Source organism: Astatotilapia calliptera, chromosome 19 (assembly GCF_964374335.1).
Source record: "Astatotilapia calliptera chromosome 19, fAstCal68.1, whole genome shotgun sequence".
Classification (NCBI taxonomy): Eukaryota; Metazoa; Chordata; class Actinopteri; order Cichliformes; family Cichlidae; genus Astatotilapia; species Astatotilapia calliptera.
Genome location: NC_137440.1, coordinates 9,203,264 through 9,222,730, shown reverse-complemented (window position 1 = coordinate 9,222,730; position 19,467 = coordinate 9,203,264). Strand labels below are relative to the sequence as shown.

At 48.1% G+C, this 19,467-nt stretch overlaps 2 protein-coding genes across 3 annotated transcripts; one reads left to right on the top strand and one right to left on the bottom strand.

Annotated features, from left to right (window-relative positions):
- Window positions 1-6,618: 6,618 nt before the first annotated feature.
- sec23a (Sec23 homolog A, coat complex II component) lies at window positions 6,619-19,419 on the bottom strand. 2 transcript variants are annotated; one of them, XM_026151284.2, is made up of 20 exons: window positions 19,280-19,419; window positions 17,621-17,874; window positions 17,473-17,530; window positions 17,309-17,395; window positions 16,996-17,232; window positions 16,828-16,904; window positions 16,596-16,740; window positions 16,346-16,504; window positions 16,095-16,210; window positions 15,866-15,989; window positions 15,692-15,772; window positions 13,314-13,403; window positions 8,999-9,105; window positions 8,762-8,915; window positions 8,607-8,684; window positions 8,360-8,521; window positions 8,122-8,208; window positions 7,595-7,750; window positions 7,324-7,389; window positions 6,619-7,237 (listed from the first exon to the last, which is right to left on the bottom strand). In XM_026151284.2, exons 2-20 carry the CDS (start codon window positions 17,839-17,841, stop codon window positions 7,148-7,150), a joined length of 2,295 nt encoding a protein of 764 aa, XP_026007069.2. In that variant the 5' UTR covers window positions 17,842-17,874; window positions 19,280-19,419; the 3' UTR covers window positions 6,619-7,147. The 2 variants fall into 2 exon arrangements, with proteins under 2 accessions (XP_026007069.2, XP_026007068.2); XM_026151283.2 differs by having other exon boundaries at window positions 17,621-17,888; window positions 19,280-19,415.
- Window positions 9,113-12,557, top strand: LOC113011669 (histamine H2 receptor). Its single transcript, XM_026151288.2, has 3 exons — window positions 9,113-10,878; window positions 11,949-12,102; window positions 12,231-12,557. Exons 1-3 carry the CDS (start codon window positions 10,182-10,184, stop codon window positions 12,418-12,420), a joined length of 1,041 nt encoding a protein of 346 aa, XP_026007073.1. The 5' UTR covers window positions 9,113-10,181; the 3' UTR covers window positions 12,421-12,557.
- Window positions 19,420-19,467: the final 48 nt, after the last annotated feature.

Genomic DNA, 19,467 nt, shown 5'->3' with positions numbered 1-19,467 from the left:
CTTTTACGTCACTGACACAAGACAGACGCCGATTATCAGCGCCGAGAAGACATCGCGAACGCTTCCTGGCCATCCAGTGTAGATGTCAGTGAAACTGTTGGGAAGACAACGTTGGAGAAACGTGAACATTTTATTTGTACTGTATAACCTGCAGATTCTGACAGAAATCTGCAGCTATCCTTTGAAGCACCGCTCCTCTAAAACAGCAATAAGGATCATTATTAGGACGTATGTAGATAACAAAATAACTTTATACCTTAAAGCAAAAATTGGGAAACGTAAAGTCCGAAGTCTTTATATTAAGGCCATCACCAAACATACTGTTGCTCTGGGTCTAAACAGAGCGCGCTGTGTGTGACGTCTTGTTTTGCGCATGCGGGCCGCTTTGAGCGTTCACACTAGAGCGCATTTGCTGTCGCATTTTTTTGTAGTGTGAACGAGCAGACAAAAAAAAAAATCGGATTTGATCCAAAAATCGGAATTGAGCATTAAGACCTGCAGAGTGAACATAGCCTAAGTGAATACACAGAGTGAGTGGACATCATACTTGTGTCAGGAAGAAGAACCTGAGTTCTATCATTGGTCTGTAACCAAAATTCTTTGTGTTTTAAGAGCAGTGTGCTAACAGTACTCGCCTCCCTGGTGTTTTCCTTTGCAGCCCAATCACCTGCTCGTGAGCTCCTGGAGCGAACCAAAGTGTGAGTTAGGGGAGAGTTTTACTTTAAATAGTGTGGTTGACATCTATGTGTTATTGAATTAGTTATAGGACAAATATAAATATGTGTTTCATGTGTTGTATTGTGGTTTAATGTTTGTGGACGTTTCTGTTTTCATCTGGTTTGCGAACCCCAGACTTGGTCTGTTTCTATGGAGCGCCAGGACTGCCATAATGAATTAATTAAATAAACCATTAAATAATTAATTTAATGTGTCAATAATTAATTAAAATTGGAATTAATTAATTAAATAAATAGTTATAACACATGTAATTAATTAATTATTGACACATTTAATTAATTATTTATGTATTTCACATTTTAATTAATTGTTGACACATTTAATTAATTGTTGACACATTTAATTAATTATTTAATGATATATTTATTTATTTCATTTTGGCAGTCCTGGCGCCTGGCTCTCATCATGAAATAATTTTATCTGTCAGCCTCACCCATCAAACTCAGGGGGCGGGGTTAACGCTGCCCATGCAGCTTCTCTAACATTTGATTGGTTGCCGTGCAAAGTAAGTCAAAACAGGTCGATCCTAGATAATCGATTGCTTGTGTAGACTTGGGGCAGCCAGGTATCCCAGAATGCAGATCAAATCACAGGCAGCAATGGTGGTGGTGTAGTTTTAAAATACCCCGTTTTTCTGTCACCAGCTACACTTTTAACAGTGTTTTAGCCGCGAATGTCGCGCCTTATGTCTGGTCGTCAACAGGTTGTCAACATAGAACATGTTTGCAAAAGTGCTCAGATGTTTTCAGAGATTTCACTAGCTCTGCTAACAATTAGCATGCAGAGTGCACCCAGGGGGTTACGTTAACTGGTTTGTTTACATATTCCACTCTCCGTGTTCCACATGTTGCATTCGCAGATTCTCATTTTCACCGAACGATCGTCTCTTTCTGCCTGGTCTTGTGTCTCTGTGCTTCTGTAACATAAAGAACGAGCTGACATTTTTCTCACGAAACCAGCGATCAGCTCAACAGACCCTCAGTTTACCTGCATGCTGCATCCTCCTCATCTGTCAGCTGTTTAACACCTGCTGCTAATTCAAGAAACACGCCTACGTTACCTGGTGATAGTCACAATTTAACTGGGCAGCCGGTGCTCGATATAACGCAATGTCAGCGCATTTTTCTGCACAAGATATGTAAATATAGTGTTTTCCCCGAGCGCAGAGCTGCTGGAGCTTGTTTCCTTACAGAGCACTTTATAGGCGAACCAGCTTCATCAGCGGCTGATGTCCAATCACCGGCACACAGCTTTGAAACCTCAGCTGAGTTTTAGCTCTCAGTGGTTAAACGCTGGACTTCATTCACTCAGGTTCTGTCTGTCGGGTCACGTTTACTTCGCTGTTTTATTTACAACTGAGCAAATCGGTTTGGCTGAGGTTAAAGTTACGTTTCATAACTGCATAGTTTCACAGACGTTTAATGGTTCACTGGCACATGTGTTAGACTGAACTATCATCTAAATATCATCTGTTTTTTAATAGTTATTCAACTGTATTCTAAGCACCAGCTGTCTGTTAGAATGTGATTTTTTTTCTCTCTCTCTGTTGGCAGACGTATAAAAATGCGCAGGAAATTCTGACATGCATGGCGAACTTCACCGACGATATTTAGGGAGGAATAAACACACATCAAACATAAATGAACCATTTGCCTGTCTCCATAATTGAGAGCATTTTCTCTTCTTATGTCAACACTCTCTCTCTCTCTCTCTCTCTCTCTCTCTCTCTCTCTCTCTCTCTCTCTCTCTCTCTCTCTCTCTCTCTCTCTCTCTCTCTCTCTCTCTCTCTCTCTCTCTCTCTCTCTCTCTTTTTTTTTTTTTTTTGCTTTTTCGGTCATGTTATGTTTACCTGTCAAAGGCTTGTTACAAACTATGAAACACATCGTGCAGACTTCTGGATGTTAGAAGAAAACTAATACTGCTCATGAAGGAGACTAAAGGCAGGAAGGTGTCCTTTAAAACTAAACATGTTAATAGGACCTCCCTATTTATATCATAGTTTATGATATAGCACGTGTATTTCAGTAACAGCCTGCTGATTTCAGTGTAGTGGTGAACAGTCGCACAGCTCACGTAGGTGTTATCTGTGATACTCCTTAACTATAATTTATCCAAGTTAACTTCAGTTAACCATTCAGACAGTTCTTTTGCGATGAAAAACATAAACACCCATGCTGCCGGGAGGTTTCCTCAGTGCCAGCTGTTAACATTATAGCTGCTTATGCAGTAACCATGGTAACCACGGACTCTGAGCGGCTGGATCGACGGAGGTCAGACGACAATTTTACATGTATGATCTTAAAACAGGACACAGCCACTATACGTGCTGGCCTCATATCAAATGTGAAGGCAGACTGAGTCTATGTTTGACGTTTTTTATATCTAATCTTCCTTTTCAAACATTTAAACAGCAGCGAGTCTGCAGCTGAGGGAATACAAACTCAAATTGTCGGAACAGGTTTGCTCATTTCTTGGATTCATTTGGTGATTTATTAAATGTATAACTGTTATTCTAATCTGCTGTCGAGTCTCTTACACTTTTCTTTATGCTGTATATTTTCACGTCTCTGGAATAGTTGGCAGTTAGATAGTCAGCTGGGAAACTTTGTGTTAACTCATGGAGCTGAGGATATCGTGGATATGCTGACCTCGCTGCGTGGTGTACAGAGCGAGGTCAGCATGATTAATATTCACTATAAAAATATTAGCCGAACATCATGAAGTCTGTATGTGTTTCATAGTGTCGAACAACCTTTGTACAGTTAAAGCCAGCAGTTACTACATGACAGAAACACCAACGTTATCTCTTTTATGTGTTTATACACAGGTCACGCTGATTACTGAACAAAAACCCAAAGATCAGATGTTAAACAGATTTATTTGCTCTCTCTCCTCCTTAAACATGTTTTTAATGTTAGTTAGAATTCAGAATTGGCGACTGAAACACGTAGGACACATAAGAACTTCAGGAAATAAAACACCGATAAATATAACCTCAGTAAAAGAAGTCAGCGGGGGTTACTACAGCTGTGTACCGGGGCCTGCGCTTTGTCGGTGGGATTGCTTGCGAGGCGAACGGGTCTATCCCACGCTTTGCCGTGAGACTGGGCAGACATCTCCGAAATCATCGAAGCACTTTTGCAAAGAGGCTGTATCTTGACAAACCGACCAGACACATGAAGATTAAACCACTACATTCTCGGCTAAAAAAATATTAAAACGGTATTTGGTGACACACAAACAGGGTTTTTCAAAGTTCAGTTCTGTTAGCTTCCACATGCCGGTTGTTGTGTGCTAGAAACAATGGCCACCAGGCCAAAGCAATGGTTTTGACTCGATCAGCGTTAACCCCGCCCCCTGAGTTTGATGGGTGAGGCTGACAGATAAAATTATTTCATGATGAGAGCCAGGCACCAGGACTGCCAAAATGAAATAAATAAATATATCATTAAATAATTAATTAAATGTGTCAATAATTAATTAAATGTGTCAATAATTAATTAATTACATGTATCATAACTATTTATTTAATTAATTAATTCCAATTTTAATTAATTATTGCCACATTTAATTAATTATTTAATGGTGTATTTAATTAATTCATTATGGCAGTCCTGGCGCTCCATATGTTCCAGGTGCTCACCTCCATCAGGTGGAGTGTGAAAGGAAGCCTGCTGGGTTCTGCTGTGTGTAAACTCGGCTCTCTTTAATAAAGTCTTCCAGTTGATGGATAAATGCAGTGTTGGGCAAGTTACTTAAATAATTAATTATAGTTACTAGTTACTTCTTCAAAAAAGTAACTGAGTTAGTAACTGAGTTACAAGATTCTAAAAGTAATTAATTACTTGAAAAGTAACTATTGTGTTACTTAAAATAAACTTTTAACCCTCTGAGGTCCAGGGTATAATTGGCCATTTTAACCACTTTGATGTTTCCTCCACATTTCACCTTTAAAAACTGTTTATTTGCCGTGTTTGGTCTCATCCTTTTCAGCACAACCTCACATGTCTGAATTTACAGTCATGTTTTCATTTTGACAAACTGTATTAACAACATTGATCTAGAATCAGACAAAAAACATAAAATCTGAGAGTTCGTTGAATCATATTTCATAACTTTAAATGCAAATATTTGTCAGTTTTAAAATCATATGCACAAGTTTTGCAAACAAAGTTATTTGCAGCAATTTACCTTTTACCCTTTTTTTATAACCACTTAAAACTGTTTACAGAACAATCAGCTGTTCTGCATTTAATAAGACAAATTATTTGTGCCACTCCAAAGGAGAACATCACAGCCTGATACCTGCAGGTCTGACAGCAGCAGGTGTATCACTCCTGTTTCTACCTGGAGACAACAGTCGCCTCATTGTTCTGACACACAACACAAAACTATCCACAACACTACACACTAACTACACACCCCAAACACGCTAAACGTCAAACGTATCCCATCACTGGATAAATGTGATTCCAGTCTCATGCCGTTTCGTTTGGACTGACACGTGGATTGTGTGTCTACTCACTGCGCATGACCGCCACCTGCTGGTGGGATTCATAGTTCAGGTAGTTTCATCCTCTGCCTCCTGATTAAGAGTACTCGGATACTTTGGAATAAAAACGGTAGTAAACAATTATCAAAGTTTAAGTTTCATTTTCACAAATAATAAAAAAACTTTTTATTTAGATTTTATTTTAAACATTTGTTCATCTTTCCGCTGATCTGAAGTCAGATTCAGTTATGAAACACAGCAGCAGACCTCTGTGTATGTATGTGTGTCCCACGTTTAGGTAGGAGGACCACAAATTTACTATACTTACCTCTCCCCTCCTTTCAAGAAGGATGCTGCTGTGTCTCCTCTCCTGAGTAAAGGAAGCTCAGACCCAGACAGTGGCTGTGTCCCAATTCCAAGGCTGCATCCTCCGGAGGCCGCATTTGTTGTCGTTGCCGATAACAACGACAACATGACGAAGGCTGTGGACTCCTCCTAATACAGCCAAATGCATCCTCCTTTTTCCAGAATTTGAAGGATGGGTCGGGTGTGTCCTTCGTGGCCCACCTTATCCCAGAATTCATAGCGCGGTCCAGCCAATTTTTTTTTTCACACAGCTGAATAAACATCAAACAGAAAACTGATTAAACAGAAGTGTGAGATGCCTGAGAGTTTACTCCAGTGTCCTGTTATATTTTAGATAGCAAGGAGCAGACGGCCGCGTTTATTAAACTCCACTGGTGGCTCAAATCTGAAGGCTAGACCGTCCCATCTCACAGCCTCTCACTTCCGGCCTTCTCGGTCTTTGGAAGACCCGGCCCACGTAGACTGTGAAGGCCGGGTCCTTAGGAGGACGCAGCCCCTGAATTGAGACAGTGCTGAGCTCCACTCCACCTGCTCACCTGCAGCGTTTTAGCAGAGGTGTCTGTTTCTGTGGGTGTCTGTTTCTGTGGGTGTGGCACATGTTGAGGACCCCACAGCTTGGCTTATTGTTTTTACCTGTGTGAGTGGGAATGCTCAGATGGTGAGGCGGGTCACTCAGGTTAATTCAGGGTAAAAGTCGGACTCTGTTCGACTGACAGCAGAAGCTCCTCGAGGGTCTGTTAGGTTTCTTTTCCTTTTCACACTTTAAAGGAAAAGTGTGACCCTAAAGTGGATTTTTAAATATGGGGTGGTGCTATTTGCTGGGATGACTGATGGTGTCTGAGCAGAGGTGGAGGCGACCTCAGTCCTGTGATCATCTTGTCTACAGCCGATTACAGTTACAAACAGACCGTCTGCAGGGTGTCAGACAGTGCTTTATAAAACACTGGGCTCAGTCACACATGCATAGGTGCTGCGTCTCTGATGACATCAGAGCTTCACGTTTCAGAAGAAGACAAACTCTGTAAAATTCTGCAGATTTTATTAGAAAGACGAGAACAGTGGCAAGGTGAACCTCTGCGCTCGTTCTCGGTTAGTGTTCAAACACAAGCAGACAGCTTCGCGCGCTCAGTGACATCACATGCTTTCTAAAAAAAACAAAACACCTCACTTCCTGTTTCCTGTTCCTAAATTAAAAAAAAATCACATGTTAAAATTTTAAAATCAATTTGAAACCTTTTAGGGGGGAAAAACTCCCGATGGCCACCACTTCCTGCTGTTGTTTCACAATAAAAGCTTCACAGACTAAAACTACACAGTGGCTTTTATTTTGAAAGCTATCACTGCCGCTGTCTGAGAGGATCAACCAATCAAATGCAACTTAATTTTTTTTAAAAAGGCCAATTAACAATAGCATCTCTACACTGTGAGGTTACAACTCTAAACCTGCTGCTGATTGGTTGATGGTGCTTGTGAACTGTTGCCATGGAAACACAGGCAGCAAGAAAACAAATAAAAAGCAAACAGATGAGGACAGGTGAGCCGATGGCACACTCAGGCGGCGCTGGAGACAGCGAGCTTCTTCAGGTGGTCCATGAACACCTGCAGGCTGACGTCGTCTGTCAGGATCGGAGCACCGGACTCCTGCGGTGGGGGGGGGCGGACTTGTGTAAACACAGCGTCTGATTGGTCCACATTTAAAGGTTAAAGATTACAGGTTAAAGTCTTACCTGCCCCCAGGTGTACATGTTGTTGTGGGTCTGGGAGGGGTTCACTTTGGAGAGCAGGAAGCGAGCCTGAAAACAGCAGAAGAAGAAAACCTTTCACCTGCTGATCATGTCTACAGGTGTGTATAGGTGTGGGCACAGGTGCAAAAACGAGAGTTTGCACCGGGAAATTGTTGATGATGTCACATTGCCGCTGTGCTGATGTCACGCCTCGTGATCTGAGGTGATGTAAATAAAGCTGATGTGTTTCTCAGGTGTGTGCCTGTGCCCTCACCTGGCTGCCGCCGTGCTCCGTGTCGATGTATCTCGGCATGGGGAAGCGCGTGTGCAACAGCTCCTGGGCGTCGTCCACTGGAGCCTGAAGCAGGTGTTTGAAGTTCTCGTACTCGGGCATGTCCTGATAGCCGGCCTTCCTCCACTGAGCCACAGTCTAACAGAGAGACGCAGTGAGACACAACTGTACACCTGCATGGGTCAGCTCATTATCATGGTTCTTTAAAGATTTGTGTGTTTTGAGCTCATGTGAGGTGAATTGTTGAGTTAACGAGAGGATATGAACGAGCTCAGCAGGTAAAACTGCAAACAGCTGATTGAAGCACATTCAGGTTTGAGAGTTGGACTGAAATCAGGTGGGAACTCAGCTCAGCGTCACATCTGTGATGGAAACAGCTGGATCACGCTTAAAGAAACCATCTGAATGATAATTGTGGCTCTATCCTAATTAAATTACTGGACCCTGATTGGCTTAGACAGCTGTGATGTCACGCGGTGCTGGGGTGTGATTGGTGGTGTCGGGTGTACCTCTCCGTGGTAGATGAGGATCTGGAAGAACGTGTCCATCAGAAGGATTCGGTCGGGCAGGATGCTGCTGCTGTCCAACAGGACGGGCTAGAAACACACACACAGTCTGATCAGTTAATCGATCAGTGATCAATAACTCACAGTTTGTTTCCCAATGAGAGCTTCAGATTCTGAAACATGAAACACCTGCACATCCAGCTGCTTACTCTGCACTGTGTGCACACAGGTGTACAGGTACCTCAGGCGGGCCGTTGAAGGAGTAGGCGTAGAGCACCGGCTGGATCATGATGAGCGCCTGCGTCAGGTCCTGCCGGTTGAAGTGGTGTCGGTAATACGAGCTCTCGTCAGGACTGTTGTTGAACACCTGCAGGAACGGCGAACGCCGCAGGTGGAACATGAACTGAAACACACAAACACACGTCAGCCCTGTGTCCCGGTGCGTGTCACAGGTGTGTCTGCGCAGAGCGTTACGGGAGTCGGGTCACCTGGGGATACAGGGAGAAGGTCTCGGAGAACCGGAAGGAGTTCGGGTCGTCTTTGTGGTAATCGCCAAACTTCTGACACTGAACACAAACACAGGTATCAATTGCTTCCTGTTCGGATCAATCGTGGCGCTCACTCTGCAGGTGTGTTCTCCTACCAGTCTGATCAGCTGTCTGTCTAACCACCTGAGCACGTCCGGCCCCTCCTCCGTCTCTGCCCGGTACACTGCCAACCTCGCCATGAGGATGGCCGCCGCCTCCTGGTCAAAGGACGCCGCGATGCTTTGAATCTGCGTCTGAGCATCGGCCCAGCTGAGGGGAAGAGAAGGGACCGGGATTAATTCAGGTGTGTGTGTGTGTGTGTAGTGATGGGGTGGAGGCAGGTGTGTTCGTACTTCCTGGCGGTGGTGGTGACCCGGATGCGTCGCTGGCCTGACGAGTGCTGGTACTGCGTGACAAACTGGATCGCCCCGCGGCCGCCCTGAGGGATCGGCGCGTTGTGCTGCAGGAAGTGACCGCAAACAGGCAAGTTAGAGGTCAGAGGTCAGGTTAATCAGGTATCAACATCATAGAACGTTAACCCCGCCTCCAGCATTTATCCCGCCCCTGAGACCTCGCTGTCAGGGTCACGACCCCTTGGACTGTTTATTTCCGTAGCACCTGCTCAGGTGTGTTTCTGTGTTTGACGCTCGTTTTCTGCCTCCAGACGTGACTCAGAGGTCACTTTCTTTAACAAAGCTGAGCTATGATTGGCTGCTTCACACCCAACCCCGGCCTGAGCTCCTCAGCGGTCTGAGGTTCAGCAGGTGGTGAGGGTGATTACACACCTGCACACCTGTTATTACCTGAGTCAAGCTGCGTGACTGACACACACACACACACACACACACACACACACACACAGGATATTGGATGTTCATCTTGTTTACTTTACAGCCAGCAGGTAAGTGTGTGTGTGTGTGTGTGTGTGTGTGTGTGTGTGTGTGTGTGTGTGTGTGTGTGTGTGTGTGTGCTCATCATCGTCACAGCAGGTGTCAAACAGGTGCGCCATGGCAACACACCCCCAGGAGAACACGCCCCCTGCGGTCCACCCTCCCCCGCTCAGACTGAGCCGATCAGACTCGTTGGACTGAGATCAGAGTCACACACACCGACTGATCAACTCCAGCCAACATCAGTGTGACCTTTAACCTCTGAAGACCACAGACCGCGCTGATAATCAATCGATGAAGGTGACGGCATGGTTCTTCCTCCCAATTGGTCCGGTCAGCTGCAGGTTCAGGTGGACTCTTCTTCTGGTCTTGGCTCTTGTTTTTGATTGGTGGAAACGTCCTTGAAAGGCGCTCTCTCTGTTTTCAACTGCAGCTCAGGTGTGACTCACAGAGCCTCAGGTAATCCCAGCAGTCTCCGTGGTGACGGCGGGCTCTCAGCAGCTGCGACAGCCTGCTGAAGCTGCTTGTCCTCTGCTCCTCGTTTCAGAAGAAACCAACAGCTGATCGATCAGCTGATCAGAGAGCCTGCAGGTGATTGGATCACTTCGGCACGGTGCACGTTCCTGTCCTGCGAGTCCATGTGAAGATGGCGGACATTTTGAGCACGCTGTACGCCGCTCTCATGCTGCTGACGAGCGTGGCATCCACCTGTGGGAACCTCCTCCTCCTACTGGTGCTCCTGCTGAACAAGGAGCTGCGGTCCGACACGCTGGGCCTCACCCTGAGCTTTAGCCTTAGCGACCTCGCTCTCGGACTCTCCGCCATCCCCTTCAGTGCGTACAACAGCCTCTCCCAGCCTGTCAGACACTCCAGTGAGGCCGACGTCTGTCAGGGCGGCGGCTTCATCTTCCTCCTACTGCAGACCGCCTCCCTGCACTCGCTTGCCTGGGCTACCATCTACAAGTTCACGGAGATCTGCTTTGCACTCAGCTTCCACAGCATCTGGACGGCGGGGCGGAGCCGGGCGGTGCTGATCGCAGTCTGGCTGTTCTGCCTGGCCAACGCCACCATGCCACTGCTGGGTTTCGGCAGCTACGCCTACAGCGAGTCACGGTTCCTCTGCTGCCCGAGCTTCACCCCGGAGAACAGGTACTTCGTGCTGCTGTGGATGGGGGCGGGCATCGTAGCGCCGATCCTCACCATGTGCTCGCTGTACGGATACATCGTGTACGTGGCCAGGAAGCAGGCCAGGAGGGGAACCTTCATGTGCAACGAGCTGCACTGTTTCTACGTTCCTGCCAACAACTACCTGAGGAGCTCCATCGTCATGGTCACCACCTCAGGTGAGCTCAAGCTGTTCCTTGACGTTGCAGGGACATGGGTTACACCTCCACTTCACCGACTCACGTTCTTTGTGAAAACTTCGTCCTCTGAGTTTTACTCCAAGTTTCCCCCACACAGAGGTCCGACGACTAGTTTCCAACCTCTGTAACTAGCCCACAAACATCTCCACAACTCCTCAAATCAGCTACAAACTTACAGCTGTGTGAAAGTAATGCTCAGGCTAGTAAACAAACTTCAGTACACAGATGTTACTAACTAATCTCCAACTCCTGTTAAACGCTCAAAATCTACAGCTAGTCTAAAAATCTCTGCAGTCTCTTAAACTTCAGTAAGTAGTCTGAAACTTGTACTCTAGATTCTTTAATTGGTGCAACAGTCCCAGTAATTACCAGTGATTTCATATGGAGTTCCAGTATTTCTCCACTGGGACTGAACATCCTGCCTAACGGGAAACAGTCTGATGCATGAAATTATTTTGTTCCTTTGACAGAAAACATTTCCCCGTTCGTAAAGCCGGGCAGATCCAATGTCCTCATAATCTCAAACCAAACAGCAGGACCATGTGACCACGGGGCCGCAGCCGTTTACCCTCTAAACTAAAACCTCGACGTCACAGCGGCCGTCTTTGAGGATCAGCGTCCATGTTTATCTTTGTGACTCACTGCCATTACTCTCATTATAGGGACAAACACTGAGGTCATAAACACAGACAGGGTCAAAGGTCACCACAGCCGGCTGCAGACGGTCTGAGTGACCGATAAACCAGGTTAATGTTTTCGCCATAAGGTCAATGAGAGCGCTACGAGTGAATGGCTACTGGCTCTAACACAGCACTCATCCACTCTACACGCCACGTCCACCTGTTCATGCAGAGAGTGTCTCCAGCCTGGAGCGGCCAGGGATTGAACCGCCCACCTTCAGATTGGTAGACAGATCTGCAACTTCAAGGCCGTTCTCTAGTCCCTACGCCTCTTTAACTAGTCCACAGATAACTAGTCTCCAAACACCAGCTCACTCATAGAGGGGCTGCTGATGAAGTCATGTGACTCTGTTTCCTGTCTCCTGGCAGTGTGTTTGCTGGTCTGCTGGCTGCCCTACATCTCTGTGTGTCTGTACGAGACGCTGAGCGGTCAGCAGAGTCCGTCCGTGACCGCCGCCCTCTCCTCCTGGCTGGTTCTGACCAGCGCCGCGCTCAACCCGTGGATCACCTGCATGACGCAGACGTGAGTCAGACTTTCTTTATCGAAGGCTCCGATCAGTTTTGAAGCAGTAATGAAACGTCACTATGACGCGCTCATGATGTCATAGTGAACAGGAACGTCACTTCCTGTCTGTCTCTCTGTGACTCCAGCAGGTACAGGGCGGCGGTGTGCCGAAGTTTCCGCAGGTTCGTTCCTTGTGCCGGGATGTTCCTGGAGTCCCACTCCCAGAGCTCCGCCCTCCATCTACCTGCGACCAATCGCCCTAGCACAACAACAACAACAACAAGTATGACCGCAACACAGCCTCCATCTTCTCCCAAAACACTAACAAGACCATGACCCTCCCATCACCATCACTGGACCTGTGCACTCTGGGAAATGTAGGCCATACTTCTCATCTTCTTCTTCAGCGTGGACGAGTTCTGACGTGACGTTGTGTTCGAAGACCGCACACTGATGTTCAGCTGATGATCTCCCGCAGTCTCACAACACGAAACATTTCCTGATCCACTCAGAGTCACAAACAGTCCGAGCTCTTTCAGCTCCATTTCAGCGGAGGTGTGTTTATGCTGACGTGACCACATCAGCACAGAGTAGACGGAGGACGAAGGTCAAACTGTTCCATGGGCTCAGTTACACTGAGCGTTTAAACTCTGAGCTGGACGCCGTGCTGCACGTGAACAGAGCTGAGAAACAGCCGGAGACTCTGGGAGTGACGAGCGGCTTGTGCAGCCCAGCAGGATCGAGGATGATGGACAAACTCGGCGGAGCCTGGAAGTCAGCATCTCCGCCCTGATGTGTGCACTTCAAATTCAAACTCATTTCCTGCTTATTATGACTGAGCATCCTCTTAGAAAGACTGTCAGTTTGGCTGCTTTAGTTTTTTGCCGTTTTCATTTTGAAAGCTGTCCCGCTAAACAGCAAAAATAAAATGATATTACTTTTAAAATAATTAGAGCGAATAAATAAAAACTAAAAAAATAAACTACAAACAGATGATCACTGGTCTAATTGTTGTTTTAAACACCAACATTTTACTATCAAAACATCAGTGGGGCTTTTATTTTGTCAGCTTGATCTCTTATTTTCTCAACAGCAGGATCTATGACATCATCCTGTACCATGACATCACTGCAGATCACTGAACTTTCTTTTAATTGGTGGATATCAATAATTCAGTAGCTTCATGGTGACAGTGACAGAATCAAAGGTCAGAGGTCAGGTGTTTATACCTGGTTGACGACCTCAAAGTAAAGCGCCAGCGTGGTACTCGGATCCAGTCCGCAGACCTTCCACTGACAGGTTCCTCCCGTGCCGATCTCCTGGAACACAAAGAGTCACAGTCTAAGCAATTCTGCCCCTGCAGGCCGGACACAGGAATTACACCCACCTGAGGGTTCACCTGTACCTGACAAAAACACACAATCAGCATTTATATGAGCAGTAAGATTCTGAGGCGGCGGTGTTGTGTACTTCCTGTCTCTGCCTGCAGGGGGCAGTGTTAGTGTACTTCCTGTCTCTGCCTGCAGGGGGCAGTGTTAGCGTACTTCCTGTCTCTGCCTGCAGGGGGCAGTGTTAGTATACTTCCTGTCTCTGCCTGCACGGGGGAGTGTTAGTGTACTTCCTGTCTCTGCCTGCACGGGGGAGTGTTAGTGTACTACCTCTCTCTGCCTGCAGGGGGCAGTGTTAGTGTACTTCCTGTCTCTGCCTGCAGGGGGCAGTGTTAGTGTACTTCCTGTCTCTGCCTGCAGGGGGCAGTGTTAGTGTACTTCCTGTCTCTGCCTGCACGGGGCGGTGTTAGTGTACTTCCTGTCTCTGCCTGCACGGGGCAGTGTTAGCGTACTTCCTGTCTCTGCCTGCAGGGGGCAGTGTTAGTGTACTTCCTGTCTCTGCCTGCACGGGGCGGTGTTAGTGTACTTCCTGTCTCTGCCTGCAGGGGGCAGTGTTAGTGTACTTCCTGTCTCTGCCTGCAGGGGGCAGTGTTAGTGTACTTCCTGTCTCTGCCTGCACGGGGCGGTGTTAGCGTACTTCCTGTCTCTGCCTGCACGGGGCGGTGTTAGTGTACTTTATGGTCGTGTCCAAATTCATGGGCTGCATCCTCCTGAGGACCCGGCCCATGTAGAACGCGAAGGCCGGGTCCTCAGAAGGTCGGGTAGGCCGGAAGTAAACGGCTGTGAAATTGGACGGTCTAGCCTTCAGATTAGCATCACCGCTGTCTCAGTGGAGTTTAATAAACTCAGCCGTCTGCTCCTTGCTATCTCTCTGCATTGAATCATATCTGTTATTAACCTCTGTCTCTCTTCCACAGTATGTCTTTATCCTGTCTTCCTTCTCTCACCCCAACCGGTCACAGCAGATGGCCCCGCCCCTTCCTGAGCCTGGTTCTGCCGGTTTCTTCCTGTTAAAAGGGAGTTTTTCCTTCCCACTATCGCCAAAGTGCTTGCTCATAGGGGGTCATATGATTGCTGGGTTTTCTTCCTGTTCCTATTATTGTAGGATCTACTGTACAATATAAAGTGCCTTGAGGCGACTGCTGTTGTGATTTGGTGCTATATAAATAAAATTGAATTGAATTGAACTAAAATATAACAGGACACTATTGTAAATTCTCGACTGTCTCACACTTCTGTTTAATCAGTTTTCTGTTTGATGTTTATTCAGCTGTGTGAAAACCAAGGAGGAACCCACCCGGGGGATTAATAAAGTTTTATTTTATCTAATCTAATCTAATAACTTTAATCTCAGCCAAACCGATTTACTCACGAACAAACAAAACACTGAAAAAAGCCAAAGAATAACATTTTTAGGTTGTCTAAGTGACTTATACATTACGTTTAACCCGAGTAGCAAAAGACCGCAGTGATCTGAAAATTATGTGTTGTGCCGTTCTTGGCGGCTCTAGTGACCCTCGAGCTCCCGGCTAGCTATCAAGCTGGTGGGTAACAGACGTCTCCGAAAACGTCTGAGCACTTTTGCAAATATGTGATGTCTTGATAAACCGAACAGATATTTGATGTTTACACAGCTACTTTCTCGCCTGAAAATATATAACTGGTGGTGGTCAGAGGGCCCGGTGGCGCCTGTGTCCGGCAGCCTCGCCTCTGTCAGTGCGCCCCAGGGCAGCTGTGGCTACAATGTAGCTTGCTATCGCCAGTGTGTGAATGTGTGTGTGAATGGGTGGATGACTGAATGTAGTGTAAAGCGCTTTGGGGTCCTATGGACTAGAAAAGTGCTATACAAATGCAGGCCATTTACCATATGTTAAAAGTTTATTTTGTGACCCAGAAAGATTAGTAAGAGTAATATTAAAAACTTAGTAGCGACCGCCATTGTTGAAAACTGGAGTTTGGCTGGGCCGTGCTATGAATTCTGGGATATGGTAGGCCACGAAGGACACACCCGACCCATCCTTCAAATTCGGGGAAAAGGAGGACGCATTTGTCGGCTGCATTCGGAGGAGTCTACGAATTTGGACAGCCTTCATCGCGTCACTGTAACGTAATCGGTCTACAAATGCGGCCTCAGGAGGATGCAGCCCATGAATTTGGACACCCCCTTTGTCTCTGCCTGCAGGGGGCATCGTTAATGGCGCTGTCTTAGCTTCACGTACGTTCTCGGAGACGCAGGGTCCTTTAGCGTTCAGAGACACGCAGGGGCCAATGGCACCGGACACTTTGATCTCTCTGGACGTCTGCATGGGAAAAACACAGCAGGGGTCATTAACCTGTGATAGAGATGTGCTGGGGGCGGCGCCTCCCTGTTCTTCTGTGCTTTTCCTTCATACCTTGATCTCCAGCGTGGCGGCGAAGGCCATCTTAAAGGATCCCTGGACATCTTTGGTGAAAACCCTCTGGAAGGTCTGCTTGAACAGAGACGTGTTGAAGGAGTCGGCCATCACCATGTAACCGCTGCGACACAGAGACACACGTCACGCACGAATACGACCACAGAGGGCACTACACAGCCCACCAGCCTTTGACAGGGTTCAGGAGTGAGTGTGTGTGTGTGTGTACCCGGTGTAGTTGGTGCAGCACTTCATCTCCAGCAGGCCGGTCTGATCTAGGGCACAGGCGTAGATGTCGATGATGTGACCGTTGCTGGACGCTCGATTGGCCAGAGACTCGTAGTGCTGTGAGCCAGCGATCAGAACAAAGAGAGCAAAGCTCACAACAACCATTAAAAGTCTTAAAGAACGATAAAGTAATGATGAAAATAATCAGGTAAAAAAAACGGGTCACATGGTCTGTAAATGGCGTGCACTCACTTTGGTGGCCTTCTTCATGAACTTGGCGTTGTCCTTCTCGATGTCGTGCCAGGACCTGATCGGCGTCTTCAGCTCGTCTCCCACCACCATGCCGGGCCCCTGCGTCGCCGGGCCGCCTATGAAGGTCATGATGCGTGCGCCAGTATTGGGAAAGGTGCACTGTGGGTAAAAGAACACAAACAAAACCGATGATCAAAGTCTTTGAGACATCCACGCCATGTTCTGTCTGCCTAAAGCCCCGCCCCCTCACCTCCAGAAGCCCCACGGCGATGGACATGGCAACGCCCAGTGAGCGCAGCGGTCTCTTGCCCTGCGTCACGGGCCAGGGGTCGCGCTGCAGCTCCCCCAGCAGGTCGGTGAGGTTCATGTCAATCTTCTGCACCGGCTGCAGAAACCTGCAGGAAAATTCACAGTGAGGAATGCCGCTGCTGTGACAGCACCTTTACTTAAACCACACCCACTCAGGCTCACAGGAGGCTCACCTGTTGAATGACTGCTGTGGCGCCGCCTGCGGCCCTCGTCCCTGAGCGGCCGAAGGTTTGGTGAGACCCAGCATCTCCTACAGGAAGCACAGGTGTTGTTAACTCACCTGAGTTCTGACGCTCGGGAAGCCCCCAGCCCCACCCCAGAGGGACATGCAGGTGACGTACCTGCAGCTGTTTGGCGTTCAGATCCTTGGTCCCCCTAAAGACGTAGCTCTTGGAGATACCCTCGCAGCCGAGCTCGTGCACCTGAACCATGCGTCCGAAGGTGATGAGTCCGACGAGCGCGGTGGGCGGGAGCAGAGACAGCGACATCTGCAGAGACTCCTTCAGCGCCTGCAGGTCCTCGTCCTCCATGCAGGTGTCCACCACATACAGGAACACCAGCGGCATCTGAGGGCCCCTCTGGGGACAAAGAGCACAGCGGCTCACACACCTGACGGCACGGTCGTTACCTGTCTCACCTGTCCTCAGGACTCACCTGAACCACATACTCGATGGTGGAGAACAGAGGCAGCAGCTCGGCAGGCTGGTTCACCTCAGAGATCCCGGCGTAGGACGGAGGAAACTGAGACAGAGACAAGGTCAGACTCCACCCGTGACACCCGGAACACCTGACAGGTAGGCGGGGCTTGCGGCACTCACCTGGTTCCTCTGGTAGCAGAAGTTACAGGCCCACAGCTTGGCTCTGTAGTCCACCTGGCTGAAAGTTACAAACACACAGACAGATGAGTGCGGGGCACACAGGTAAAGGGTGGGCGGACAGGTGAGTGTTGGAGGCTGTGATGCGTACCAGAGTGGGTTGAGTACAGCGCGGCAGGTGGCGCGACTACAGAGAACCGGCTCGTACTGGATCGGGGGCAGGTCGGTCCTCTCCTTCAGCGGAGTGAACAGAGCCGCCACCGGCACCACCATCCGGGTCGCCTCCAGCCGGCTCGACGGCCACACGTTCCAGCTGAAACGGACGCCGTCGCGCTCCTCATTCTGAGCGATGTACTCTGGAAAGGTCGTCATGGAACCACCAGGAAGTGGGAGGGGGGGGTCACACTGTTGGGTATAAGCTGATGAGAGGAGGAGAGGGTGGGGGGTGGGCAGTGTGAGGGTAGTGCAGTGATATTGGCAGCGTGGGAATAAGCCCCGCCCACTTTCTTCTAAAGTTACGTTGGTTCGGATTGAAGTGATGTTTTCGTGCAAACACCTGCGTCACCGTTTCAAAGGTGAGGCTTTATCTCTCACCAGACTGACACACCTGTGAGAGGCGATGTCATCCTGGTGTTTATCTCAAACAGGTGTCCATGTTTATATGCGACCAGGTAGCAATTTTACTTGTCCCCCCAACCCACATTCTCACTGGTTCTACTTTCTAGACATAAACACAGGTGAGTCTCAAAGGTAAGAAAAATCACACCCAAAGACAGGCACAGCTCCAGGTGAGCAGTTACTAAAAGAGAAAAACAGCAGGCAGCGCCTGAACCTGCGAGATGGATTTTTATGGTGACGTTGAAATGATTTTATGTTCTTTGAACACGTTGCAGAAAAACGAGTCACTGCTAAACCTTCATAAAGCACAAACAACAACAACAATAACAATAATAAGAACGAACCAACAGAAAGAATTAAAATCAGAAAAAAAGTTTCTCCCTAGTCTGGTTGATGCTGACACAAACAGGCTGATATGGGGTCAAAGGTCAGTGAGACTTCACTCTTAAACTGAAAAAGCTCCAGAAAGCCTTCATTTCTTGTAAAAACTGCAGAAAATGCACACTGAGCTACCAGCCCCGATGCTCACAATGGAGTCCAGCTCAGGCCGAACTTCGCAGGAAACTCCGAGAAATGAACACCCAGCTGCTGCTCCAGCAGAGACCCGCGAAAACGAGCCGAACACAAAATCCTACAAAAACCGAACAGTCTGGTGGGCGGGCTGCGGGTCCCTGTGGTCCTGCTGGATGCTCTGGTCTCACTATGGGAGAGTTTCTAACGTCACACCTGAATCTGAGGCTTCATCCCAGAATCATCATCATCATCATCATCATCATCAAGACAGTGCCACTCTTAAACACGTGACCTCACCGGCACCCACCGACTCTGCGCGACCTTTGCAGGATTTAAAGTCCAGCAGGTCAGAGATGCTGCGCCTGCGACACTTAAAAAAAAAACTGACGTCAGCAGCTACCTGTGGGACACCTGCAGGTGTGTGACAGCAGGAGCCGTGTGGCACAGGTAGCTGCTGGCGTCGGCACACCTGGAGCCGAACCCGAGGACTCAAACACCAAGTCAGCCCCGTTTTCTCAACATCACACAGCAGCTAACTCAAGCTAACGGCTAACTGCGACACTGACGTCACACGGGTGACAGTTACGGGACGCGAGCACAGGTGGCTGGACAGAGGCCAGCTGAGGTTGGAGCTCTGCCAGGCCCAGGTGAGTCCGTGCTCCAGGTAAACGAGACTCACCGCTGCTGAAGCTGCCGCCGCTCTCCACTGACAACACAGCAAAACAATATGGCGGCCGCCACGTCAAGACCCAGAGAGGAAAAACGCAGGCAGAGGGTTCACTCCGACAGAAATCCCGGAACCAGACCCGAGAGGGGCGGCGCAATGAAGCTCCAGCCCGGAGGACTCATCCGTTTCATCTCACTGTG